Genomic DNA, 12,878 nt, shown 5'->3' on the forward strand with positions numbered 1-12,878 from the left:
GGTGTTTTAGGATAAAATGAGGTTTTGGTGTAAAATTTAAATGGTGGAAAGTGTTAGAAGCCTTGAAAATTTAGAGAAGGCCCAACTCGCTTTTTCGGTTGTTCTGGGTAAAACGACATTGAGAATCAACCGCTTTGTGTTGTATTTTGGAACTATGATTAATAGCTGTGTTTTCGCAGTAACTTTGTTCACATTCTGCCTGTGGAACACGACATCTGTGTTTGCTCTGGGAAGTAAATGCATTTGTTGGGCTTGTCAGAGACGGTGAAGGAGAAACGGTGAATTACGGCGTCGAGGGAGCGCGTCTGTGAACGGGAGCAAAGGAGAAGCAGGGGGCGGAAAAGGCCTCTCTGAGGTTTCGGGGTTGGCAGCTGCAATTCCGCACTCTGCAAAACGTTCTGCACCAAACACAATAGGGAGTGATTTGTAAAGATATTTTTAATGTAAAAAAAATAGAGTGATTTTTGCCTATCGTGGACACCGACAGAGCAAAATCCCGAGCTGGATGTGGCTGAGGATCCAATCTGTTCAGTCCATATATCAAATATTTAAACCATTCCAGGTTCTTTAAATTGGTTCTTTTGGATCCTCCTCTTTTTTTTTGTCGGAGTTGATTTTGATTTTTGAGATTTGTTGGAAAAGTAACTGTTGGAAAAGTAACTTGATGACAAGGGGGAGTTTGATTAATTAGCTTGGAAGAGTCATTAATGTTAAGGAATAAGCTTTTTAAAGAAAAAGCTGAGTTAAATATAATGCTAAGGGATAGAAAAATGATTATATAATTGAAAAAACCTGATGATATATGGAGGCAAACAACTGAAAACCCAAGTCTTGTGTGTTCACGGCCCTAATCCATCTTCGATCAGCACTCGCTAAAAATGCCCCAGGGCCAGACGGTAAATTCGGCCTCGTTCAACGTGTAGGCAAAGAGAGAGAAAATAATTGTAATGCTTTAAAACAAATGCCCACGTTTGAACATGTCCTGCTGAACTTCCACTGCCGAGGGTGGATTTTAGTGATTTACTGGCTGTGGAACAAGAAAGCTGAGTTTAGTGTGTTGCTCCAGATATTCTGCTGCCTTTATTGCTGCCAAGTATTAATCACTGCGGTGACTTGAGGGAAGACTATAGAGGGATTTAAATGAAGCTGGTTGGAGTTATACGATATATCTAACAAGAATATTTCAATTAAACCCCAACATTCTCGTCGTTAAAGAACTAAATATTGACTGGAAATAACTAAACCCTTGGTGAAAGGAGCACATAATATATCGTGCCATATATTGACTACATAACGTAATATTTTAGCTTTATCTTGCAGGGGAAAATAAGCTGAGTCTTCTCAAGTTTGTTGCGAAGTCGGGTGAAATAAAGAAAATTATCAGGAAATAATTTCTAAGGTAAAATCTTAGAAATGAAAAGCTGATGCAACTTGATATTGTTTTTCAGCTATAACCCTATTTTCTGAACAACGAACCGGGCAATGACGCACATATTGGAACTGGCATTAGAACGACATAATCCCGTTGCTGGTCTGTCTTAAACCTGTGGCCATGTTGCATATTCATAGGAGAAGAGCATTTCCAGTTTGAAAAGAGACTCTTGGAAGTCGGGGGGTACAATGATGTTTATTCATCATGTGAATGTTGCTTTTCCATATACCTTCTGGGTTTTTAAGATGAAAATCAAGGCCGCCTGCTGCAAAATATGGATGAAAACACGAAGAAAACTCGGTTTGCAGGTAAAATGGAACAGAAAACCGTGGCAAGTTTTACTGGTGCTTAAAGTCACCGGAGAAGTTTGTGGTGTCCCACAAGCTCTTGGGTTTTGCAACAGCTCGAAGTGATGGTGGCGAATGTAAAATGTTGTGTCATCTTGTTTTCTTGCTCTGATTTATTTGCACTTAACATCCTTTTTGATGTTAGAAAGGTGGTTTTTAAACAGCTCCATCCAAAACGCTGCTGTTGTCGCTCAGGGAGGGAAAGACGGCGCCTGATATTCACCTGTTATATGATTTTTCTCCTCCAAATTGACATTTGAGGTCAAGTACAAGGCTGGAGGATTCAATCAGTGCAGAACTCGCTGCATTTTAATGCACTTTCCAATGATGTTATTCCTCGTATTGTTATATTTGTTTCTTACGGCGAGGAGCTCAACCCCATCAGAAAAGACCCTTTCTAAGCAGTTTTGTTGGCGCTACAGGCAAGAAAATGGCCCGTGATTCCATCAGCATCCCGGTCAAGTCAGGAGCACTGAAGTCATTGAGAATATGTATATAAATATAAATAAAAAATAAAACAAAATTAGGCTTCTTGCATACAAGAGTTTCAAGAGTAACCAATGGGTGCCTGGACAGTTTTGATCTGAGATGGATTTTGGGTGACCGAGGCCACGATGTGATGTAGCACGTCACATTTTTTGGCTGGTTCCCACCCCGGAAATAGGTATATTGGTCAATTTGGTTTGCTAAACCGCTTTATGGACTCAAATGTAAAGCCTGAGGTTGGTCCTTACACAACCCCTATGGAAGCAATGGACAGAGGATGCTCCATTCACAGCCCCGTGCCAATGGAAGATAAAATACGCGTAAAAAACAGGGATAAATTGTAGAATAAAATGAAGGGATAAAACCAGGCATAACCTGTAGAATAAAATGAAGAAATTATGGGCAAATAACATCCAAATTTGTGCAGATTCTGGCTATTTTCTCTCCCCAGCCCCAACTTAGGAGTATTTTAATGCCGTAGCGCTACCCTTCTCACCTCCCTATCCTTGCGCTTTGATAAATTCCAACTTTCTATGCAGTACCTTGTGCCTACGCCGCGGCGAACGGGTCCCGCGTGGGTGTTTGTGAGCAATAACGGCCACGACGGAGCCGCAACAACCTGGGAATTGCCGTAACAACCTGGGAATTGCCGTAACTCAAGCGCCGCCGCTAAACGGTCACTTACCCACAACGCCGGCCGGTGATTGAGGGTCGCCTGCTAACGCTCGACAAGACGCCGCTCGCGCCCGCGTTTCTCGCGCCGGAATTTGGTTTAACAACCAACGGAGAGGTCGTTGCGCTCGGTTAATTCGGTTATTGCGCCGTATTTCAGGGTCGTCTCATAAAAAGATACGTCGCGCGATTCAAATGTTTCGCCGGTTTATTAGTGAATCTGTCAGACCCAAATTGCTCCCTGGTTTTAGGTGCTTTTCTGAGGAAGCCACTGATTTCTTGGGGGTGAGGGCAAGAGTAATTCTGTTAGTTTTAATGATTAGGAAAAAAAGGCAGAAAAGCGCATTTAAATAGATCTATAAATAAATGCCATGGGCTTATGAGGAAATGGTAATTTTGGAACAGTATTGCTGCTTGGACCAGTAAAACAATTATAACATGATTCTTGTGTGTTCAACAATCCAATAATTTAGCATCCCATTTAATGTCTCATTTAAGTCTCCTATTATTTCCGATGCATGGTTTGCTGTGTGACTTTGGCGTTGGTGGACGGGCACCGTAGTATCACGCGGAATTTGTCAGAACCGCTTTTCTGATTGATTTGTAGTGTATTTTCTCTCGAGTTTTTGCCGTCAGGTTAAATATCTTGTGGGTGGGATCAGAGGAGATAAGAAGAGAGGAGTTGGGTGTTTGAAGCCAAGAGCTGTGGGGTCAAATGTTGAGCTGTTTCACATCTTGTGGGTTTACAAAGTATAAATGTCCCGTTGGTTTTGTCTTTATTAACGATGTAAGATAATACCTAATGACTCCGAAGATCTCCAAGGTGGTTCTGAAGGACTTTAAATGAGGCAAGTCACAAAAATACCGTCTTCCATTTGTAGATTGTGATATCAAGAGTTTGCTGGTCCACTCGGGGCATCTTTGTGCTGTTTCTGCGGTGCGTTGTGGAAACAAAGTCACTGCTCCAAGTGCAAGGCTTGAATATAGAAGTGTAGAGATGTGAGATGTTGAGATGTGAGTCATGGGATGTTGAGATGTGGGACATAGGATGTAGAAACGTGAGATGTAGGATGTGGGGACGTAGGATGTGGGGACGTAGGATGTAGGGACGTGGGGACGTGGGGGCGTAGAGACGTGGGGGCGTAGGATGTAGAGACGTGGGGGCGTGGGGACGTAGAGACGTGGGACGTGGGGACGTGGGACGTGGAGTCGTAGGACACCAGGTTGGAAGGGACCACAAACGGAATGGACTAAATGACGCTTGAACCGGTGAACTCTTGGCACATAAATGAGAGAACCTGTGTTTTTATAATCATTTGAATTTGGGATTTTGACATCTGGCCCTTTTCAGACTCTTCAGCGAGACAAAAAGTCCTGTTTTTTTCTTGCTTTTTTCCCGTTTGAGGAGCAGATTTGCAGATTTTCTCGGCCTGGCTGCGAGCCACGAGCGCTGGCGAGAAGACGAAGAGATTTACACCCTCGGATTTGTGTATTAACAAGGACAAAAGCAGTAGGTGGGCTCTTCGGCAGCTGATAAAAATTTCGGATAATATTTCATTTCCCCACGCAGGTGTGTTGTGAACGCTACTGTGAACGGCGGGGAGTTACATGCCGAGAAATTCAGTATATCGCGTCGGCTCGTTAATAAATATGAGCGGGTTTGTTGCTTTGAAGATCTGCTGTGCTCTTCCCCTTGTATTTGAGGGATCAGCAAATAGTTTTAAGCTGAAATTGTGAGACAGGAGAGCTAAATCCAACCCATGGGGGCTGTAGGTGTGGAGCTCTGGAGATAATTTGCACGTAGCTATTAAGAGGTTATAATTTCAAGCCATGACCTTGAGGAATGACAGATTCAGTTCGCATGAAATGCTGAAAAATCGGTAAAAGGATAAGAAACGAAATCTTGAGGGTTGTACTTGAACGACTCACTTAAAATAGAGATTTTGGTTGTTCTCAATGCGTGCGGGACGGTCGGGAACAACAGTTTTGTGCTGGCGCTTTGAATCGGAGAAGATCTGCGAAGATTAAGCAGAACTGACCATGAAGGCATGGAATCCGTGATGAAAATCCCCCTCCAGCACAAATACGATGGAAAAAATAGATGGTTTCCACGCGTTGCGCCGAGCGCAGCCAGCGAGCGAGCCGCAGAAAAGGTGACAAGTAAATTAGATTTTTAAATTCTCGCTGTTTTGATAATCCGAGCTGACATTGGGAACGCAGGCAGCAGAAAAGTCTTTTTCACAATAATAAGTTCATTTATTTCCTGTGATAGGTAAGAGGCATCAAAGGGCAGGTCCTGGCTCTGTCTTTGTTCAGCTCGCCTTGGCGGAATTAGATCGCTGCCAGAAATCAGCGCATCGGGGTTGCGCACAATCCAAGTGTTTGAGCCTAAATGCTGCCTTAAATCCTCCCTTATATATCTATTTATACATTATATCTGTTTATACAGTTTTGGGAGCCTCACCTCAGGGCTCAAAATGGTGCTACCAGGGGCACCAGAATCACCTCAGGGCTCAAAATGGCGGCACCGGAATCACCTCAGGGCTCCAAATGGCAGCACCAGGGGCACGAGAATCACTTCAGGGCTCAAAATGGTGGCACCAGGGGCACCAGAATCACCTCAGGGCCCAAAATGGTGGCACCAGAATCACCTCAGGGCCCAAAATGGCGGCACCAGAATCACCTCAGGGCTCCAAATGGCGGCACCAGAACCACCTCAGGGCTCCAAATGGTGGCCCCGCAGGTGCTCAGAATGGCGGCACTAGAATCACTTCAGATCTCAAAATGGTGGCCCTAGGGGCGCCAGAATCACCTCAGGGCTCGAAATGGTGGCCCTGGGGGCACCAGAGTCACCTCAGGGCTCAAAATGGTGGCCAGAGGGGTAGCGGGATCACCTCACACCAAGAAAGGCCTTGAGGACTTCCCAGCAAGAACATCAAGGCTCATTTCCCAGCATGATAACTGAATGCTAAACACAAGTTGCAGAAATAATTGTCTGGCCCGTAAAACGCGTAGGCTGGAAAAGCTCATCGCGGTTTGGTTCTCCTGAAACGAGGCCAAATGCTTTGTTTGGCTCGGAGTTTGGGATAAATGTGGCTGGAAGCATCTAAGCTGCTTTTCCTCCACTGGCACAAAGCGGGATGAGTCACATCTCAATCCAAAATCCATGAGACGCATGCCAAGAGGACAGTAAAAACCCCCACGTTATGCAGATTTATACTTTTGACACTTGTTCAATGAATTTTAAGCATAATAGTGTCTGTTCAAAGTCTTCCTTTATTATCTTTTTAGAGTATCTGATGATGGTGATCCTTAAGTTTTCTTTGCAGGAGCACAAACACACTTGTATAATAATTAATTCTATAATAATTAAAATAATAGTGTACATAATAGTGTACTTTGGTTGATTTGTAGCTATTTGGACCTCGCCGCCGCGGCGCGTCGTAAATAATTTCTTGGATCTCAATCCAAATTTTAACGCCAAGCCCATGTCAGTCTTTATCTCCTACAGATAAGGTCATAGACCAGAGTCATCCGTGTTGAAATCCAACTTCCAGACTGGAAATCATAAATCAACAATCACAAATCATTGAGTATTCCCCATTTCACGGTGGTTTTGGACGTGACGTGATCTACCAGAAGCGACCGCGTCTGTGCGTTGAATTCAAGGGGGAGGTTTGCCCGGATTTATAGTGGTCACGAGCTCTTAATTGATGAATTGATGAATCCCATCTGGGAAGCCTTGGGAGATGGGGGCTCTAATTTAGGCAGAGAGGCCGAACGCTCGCGCATTAACGCTGTCGATGTATTTTTAGCTTGGCCATGTGAATTTGATGAAAAAGGAGTGCTAATGAGAAGAAACCATCCCTGCTTTCCCATATATACTGTGCCAGTAGTTGAAGCAAAGAGAGCGACTGGAGACGAGGCCCGTAGAGAAAATTAGCAGCTCCTCACAAAGATTTTGTGTTTCGTGGCTGTTAATTATTATTACTTGAAATTATTTTAGCAGGTGGAATTATTTCCAACATGAGCCACAATTTGAGGAGCGGTGGAGCTTTGTGTTGAAAATAAATAATAAGAAATAGGCTTCTGATGACTTGATGCTTCGTCTGCTTTTGAAACACGGGGCTGGTTCCGTCCTTGGCTTGGCAGACAATGGGGCACCTTCCTCTTCATCACTTCGCACCGAGGTGCCTTTGCTGGCAAATTGGTTTAAATTACATCTATATAAACCTTAACTGCTTAAAGTTCATATATAAAACATACAAAGGCCTAAAGTATCTTAATAATATTTTATTGTGATATTTAACCCCTTCCCTTGTGTGTCCTTGTCTGATGGGCGGTATGAGGAGTTTCTTCTCAATCAGAAATGTGTCCAGCTCTTCATCAGTTCTATCTCCTGGGAGACGTGCGGCCTTTAGTCCCGTAAGATGGGGTTTACAGTTAAGCTCGGTTTTATTTAGCTCCCGTTTCTATGAGCTCACCCGAACGCCACACCCACGCTTGAATGATTTGGTGAAGCCCGTAGGTTTTGTGTTCCAACACTTGTGTGAATTACTCGCCGTAAATCTTTTCAGCCTTGCGAACGGGAGCTGGGAAATGAACATGAATATAGAGTAAATAAAGTATCACAGCTCTTTGGAAACCAGCCTGTGGAAGAGAGAATTAAAGAGAAGTTTCTGAAATATTTACATTTTGAGCTTCACTCATCCATGCTCGTTTTCCTTCTTATTTTCTGAAGCAAGCAGAAGGAAATCACTATTTTCATTACCTTGGTTTCTCGCCCTTCAGCTATTATGTGAATTGCAAAATATAAAAGGTCTTGTCTTGATGTTAAGTAACCTTGCAGACTTTAATTTGAAACAAATAAAGCATTTAAAGCAGTTCTTCTCCTGGGGATTTTACTGAGTGCTACTAAATTGCTGAATATTTAATAGCCCGATGTGTTCCAGGCCCTGCGGCCTGTCCCCCAAATGATAAGCCTTGTTATTAAGTGAACTTTAATTGCTTAATAATTGGGTCTTCGGGAAGGGAAGATGGGGATCCCGATAGGCTGCCGAGTAAATCTGAGTTGGGTCCGGCTTACAATTAAGCTTCCTAAGTAGCTTTGGGAAAGACCAAGGGATAGTTTGAAAATCTTGTCTATTAGGAGAGATAAACCAGTTTTAAACACAGCCCTAGACAAAGGTAATTAGTGTCTTTTTTTCCTCTCTATTTTTTTGCAACGTCTTGATCTGTTATGCGTGAATTTTATGATGTTTTCTTTAAACTTGAAAAGAAAAAGTGTTGGGATACATGCAGAAAGGGGCAAAGCATGAGCAGGCCCATCCTTTTAGTCATGTTTTTTACAGTCAATTATTAGATTTTTGTGTCTTTCCTCCTAGGAAAATCTGCAGTTTTCAACAGCTTTCCATCGCTGTTCATACTGTGTTTATCTTCGTATTTGATTTTACTTCTTTTTAATTAAAGTGTTGAACGCTTCTAATTTTCTAGCTTGCAGTTTGGAGATGCTCTGGGCCACAGGAGCGACGTGTTTAAGGAGGAGAACTGAGACTAGAGATGGGTGGTCAAAATATCCCCAGAAAATTAGGGTTTGAATCAGGAAATGATCCTGGAGCTCCCGCTCAAGTGCATTTTTCAATACATGATTGTTCCCCAGTGCGTCACTTTTGCTGAACATTTGGTGGTATTTTAATGGGTCATTTCTAGGAGATTGTCCAGGACAAGAGCCAGATAAGGTCCCCAAAATACGTCCCCACTGTCTCCACAAGGGACCTATGAGAGGGACTTTTGACAAGGACATGTAGTGATGGGACAAGGGGTGATGGCTTTAAACTGAGAAGAGATTTGGATGAGATCTAAGGAAGAAATTCTTCCGAATGAGGATGGTGAGGCCCTGGAGAAGTTGTAGATGCCCCAGTGCTGGAGATGTCCCAGGCCAGATTGGACGAGGTGGGCAACCTGGGCTAGTTGAAGATGTCCCTGCCCACGGCCGGGGGTTGGAGTAGATGCATTTTAAGGTCCCTTCCAACTCAAACTGTGTTGTTATTCTATGATTCTTGTTCTTGTGGGGTTTTCTCTAGCACGTGAAGGACCTGGGCCTCATGGTTTTGCACCGAGTGAGGTTGGAGCATCTGGGTGTTGCGCGGTTCAAGCTCCAACCTCTTCCCTCCTGCCCTCGTGAGTCAAATGTTTCATGGAAAACAGACACAGGCCATTCCTCGTGTGAAATATTTCATTGAACAGAGGCTTTGTAGAGTATTCTTCCTTTGATTTGGAGGGAAGGAGAAATACAGCAAGGTGCAACTGTAACGTTTCCCAACCTTCCGTAGGTTCGGTTGTGCTTTCCTTTGAACGCCCCCCTGTTCTGAGCGGTTCGAATTGTGTGACGGCATCTCTGTCCTGTGCAATTTCTATTTCCAGCAGCTCTATAATTGTGTTTTGGTTTTTCTTTTAATATTTGCAGGACCACTGAGGTTCCTTTCTCAGACGGAATCGGTCACGGCTTTCGCAGGAGACACCATCCTGCTCAAGTGCGAAGTGGTTGGGGAGCCCATGCCCGTGGTTCACTGGCAGCGGAACCAGGAGGACGTGTCCCCCAACCCGAGTGACCCACGCGTGGCCGTCCTGCCCTCCGGGGCTCTGCAGATCAGCCGCGTCCAGCACGGGGACAGCGGCATCTACAGGTGCTTGGCCAAGAACCCGGCCAGTTCTCGCACCGGGAACGACGCCGAAGTCCGAGTTTTGGCAGGTAAGAACTTGGATTCTTCTCCATCACCTTGTTCTCACCTCACCATGTCCTTTGATTCTTGGAAACGCAGTTTATCCCACCTTGTTCCCAGTTCCTTCTACAAACTTCCAAGTTCTTCTTCATATAGAAGAGCTTGGAGACCGTTAGAAGCAGTTGGACGTCAAGGTGAGGAGTTGACACCTTAGGAAGATATTTTTGCTTTCTAACTTGAAGCACATAATTTAGATGTGCGTGAAATTGGTCTCTTTGACATGGTCAATGGGGCGGGATGAGTCCTTCCCATCACCCAGAGCGCTCGCTGGGAGACTTTGTGTCGCTTCATGAACTTCAAAGTGATTTGTTGGGACCAGCTGTTGAATTTCCCTACTTGAAGTGAGGTTATTTGGGTAATTCAGGGCCTGGCGGGACCTACCAAGGTGCCCGGAGCACCGTTTGGGATCTGACGGAGTTTAAATGGGACGCATGATTTTCCCAAATTCACGGCCGAGCGAATGTAGAATCACAGAATAGTTTGAGTTGGACCTTAAAGATCAACTAGTCCAACCCCATCTTGGTCTCCCTCTTAATAAACTCATCAGCTATATAGATGGTTATCACTGTGGTTTACTATCAAGATCTGAGCAGTAAAATAATGATTTGAAGAAGGTATTGTTGCAAAATTTCCTCGTTCTACATTATAACTAATAGAATATTTTATATATGCATCTTGTAAACAAATGTTACGTGATTTCTCACCAAGCGAGAGGTAACTGAGCAAGATCTTTAGACTTCCGAGCTGGCCTAAATGCTCCAGAAACCACTTAGGCCAGGATCAGTCCCAAGGAGTCCCTGATCATTGATTGATGTTTCTTTGCCCAGGTTTGGTCGTTAACGTCCTGACTGTCTATAGGAGAGAAGGGGATTAATTGATCTCTTCCCAGCATGTTACATTGAATATCAGGGAAACGCTGGAGCAAATAATGAGAAAAACACGTAGCGAGGAAGCAACAGAGTCACTCAAACTTTGGCTTAGGGCGAACAGCACAAGTCTCATCTCAGGATAACATGAGCAGACAGAAACTCTTAGAAGAAATAAGCGATGCTCCTGAAACAAAAATTCAGATGTTATTGGGCCTCTTGGGAATGTTGTTCTCACGCTTTGATGCTTCAGAAATATCTGATATTTTGCTGCTAAATCTGCGTCTCCTGTTTTCGCTTGTTGGTAGAAAACCGTCTTCAGTTGAGTCCTCTAATTAGCGGAGGTAGAAATACCCTCGTTGGCCTTTTTCCCCTGATTAGTGGGGAGAAATGAAAACTACGTCTTAAATCGTATTCAAAGGAATAGGTGACAAACCAAAAAGTTCAGGTAGTGTATCATAACTCCGTATTTTTTAAATGATTTGTCCACGGATAGTGGTTGTGATTTATTTGAGGGAATTAATTCCTAGCTCAACTCATTGCTTCTATAAAATAATATCATTCAAATAAAAGAAACCTCAATAAAATAAGTCGCAGCATCTGGGTGATCCCTCCATCCAGCTCCCCACATGAATAGCACTTGATAAGCCAGCTATAGTTTGACCTTTAACCAAAAAAAAGGTGAAATTCAAAATACTTTTATTAATAATGCTGGGGAATGAGCTATTTTGCCTCTCTCCCCTGGATAAATCTGATTAACGTGGAATTCATCTCTTGCATAATAAATACAAATATCAGTTTCTTGTGTTCCAGCAGCTCGCCCAGTTGGAAATAAATACAACCCGGCAACATCCCTTCCTTACAGTAGTAATACATTTTATTTTCTATTATTCTTTTACCTCAAGATCTTGAAGAACAAGTCAAGGGGTTGTAAATATTTGTCCCTTCGTTATGGATGAGGAAAGCGTCTCGTAATAAATCATCATTAAAGCGAGAAATGAGACCCCTGGTGTATCGTCTCGCGTTCCAGCAGCGACTCCACACAGATTTAGTGAATATACTTTGAAGTTACTACAGCAAGGAGAACGTCTTAACGCCCCAATTCATTATGGTGTTAATATTTTAACCACATGCATCCTTATTATTATAAATCAAGTTGTCCCGGCAAACGTATTGTCCAAATATGTTCGGAAATGTTTTCCTGGGTACGATGCGATGGGAGGATTTTGTCAATTGAACGACACGACGTAACTCAGTTCAGTGAGATGCCAGACAATGGGATGCAACATATTTTTATGAAAGTTTCATTTTTTCAATATATATTTTAGTTAAAATTCTCCAGGTGCGTTTTTCTGAAGTGCCGAAGGGCCGTATCCAAGTCAACTTCATTTTCCTTGGCGAACCCAAATAAGTTACATCAGCTTGAGTTCCACATGCTCCAAGACCAATTTAATGTGAGAATAAATGAATCCTCAACTCTTATTAATGACATTGAGACAAATCTGAGGGTTTGTGGAGAGAACCATTGGTAGTTGACTCTCAAATATGCTCCTATAACATGAAGGAGCCTTTGACGTTTGGGTTCCCTCCAGTTCAACCATTTCTCATGTTGGTTCCCGCTAAGTTCAACTTTGGCCTTGGCCTTTTGGTATTTGGGGGCTGTTCATTCAATGATGTCCCTCAAGAACACGCCAAATTTTGCCAGGTGGGGAAGAAAAATGCCAATATTATTGGTTTTCATGACTGAACATCTTCCATCTGAACTAAGATACTCATTGAAATCAAATAGAACTGGTTTGTGGTTTCAGAACTAAGCGCTTCTGAAGGGAAGACAATCCCATAATAAGATCTGGAGTCCGGCACGTTTGGTTCGACATCTGCCATAAGAAAATAAAGTAGTTTCTTGGCATATGGTTTTGTTCGCTGGTATTTCAGCCGCAGTCAATGGGACTTGGGTCTGTGGTGTCCCTTGGGTCATTGTCACCCACCCATGGCAGTTGGATTTAAGTCCACAGCTTAAGCTTTAAGCCCGGCCCACCGCTTGGGTCAGGCAAAGGAGAATTTAAAGCATTCATCTTTCTATTTATTCCCTCTCAATTCCAATTTTTCAAGTGATTTCATTCTTATTTTCTTTTCGTATTGTCAAACTTCCCTCTCGCAGCTCCAAACCAGTGGCGTTAATCCGCTCTTAACCTTAACTCTGGCTTTCCAAGACCCGGCTTTAATACCAGGCTGTACACGATCCGTTCTCACTTTCCCAAAAGCTGGTATTTATTTCTGCCTTCAAATTGCT

At 43.4% G+C, this 12,878-nt stretch overlaps 1 protein-coding gene across 1 annotated transcript in view; it reads left to right on the forward strand.

Annotated features, from left to right (window-relative positions):
- Positions 1-12,878, forward strand: part of DCC (DCC netrin 1 receptor) — a 268,160-nt gene that overhangs the window by 101,009 nt on the left and 154,273 nt on the right. Inside the window, exon 4 of the mRNA XM_082075025.1 lies at positions 9,404-9,688. Within this exon, the coding sequence (XP_081931151.1) occupies positions 9,404-9,688 (285 nt within the window). The remainder of the gene's footprint in view (positions 1-9,403; positions 9,689-12,878) is intronic.

The sequence above is a fragment of the Streptopelia decaocto genome (genome assembly GCF_964273445.1).
Source record: "Streptopelia decaocto genome assembly, chromosome: Z".
NCBI classification, from domain to species: Eukaryota; Metazoa; Chordata; class Aves; order Columbiformes; family Columbidae; genus Streptopelia; species Streptopelia decaocto.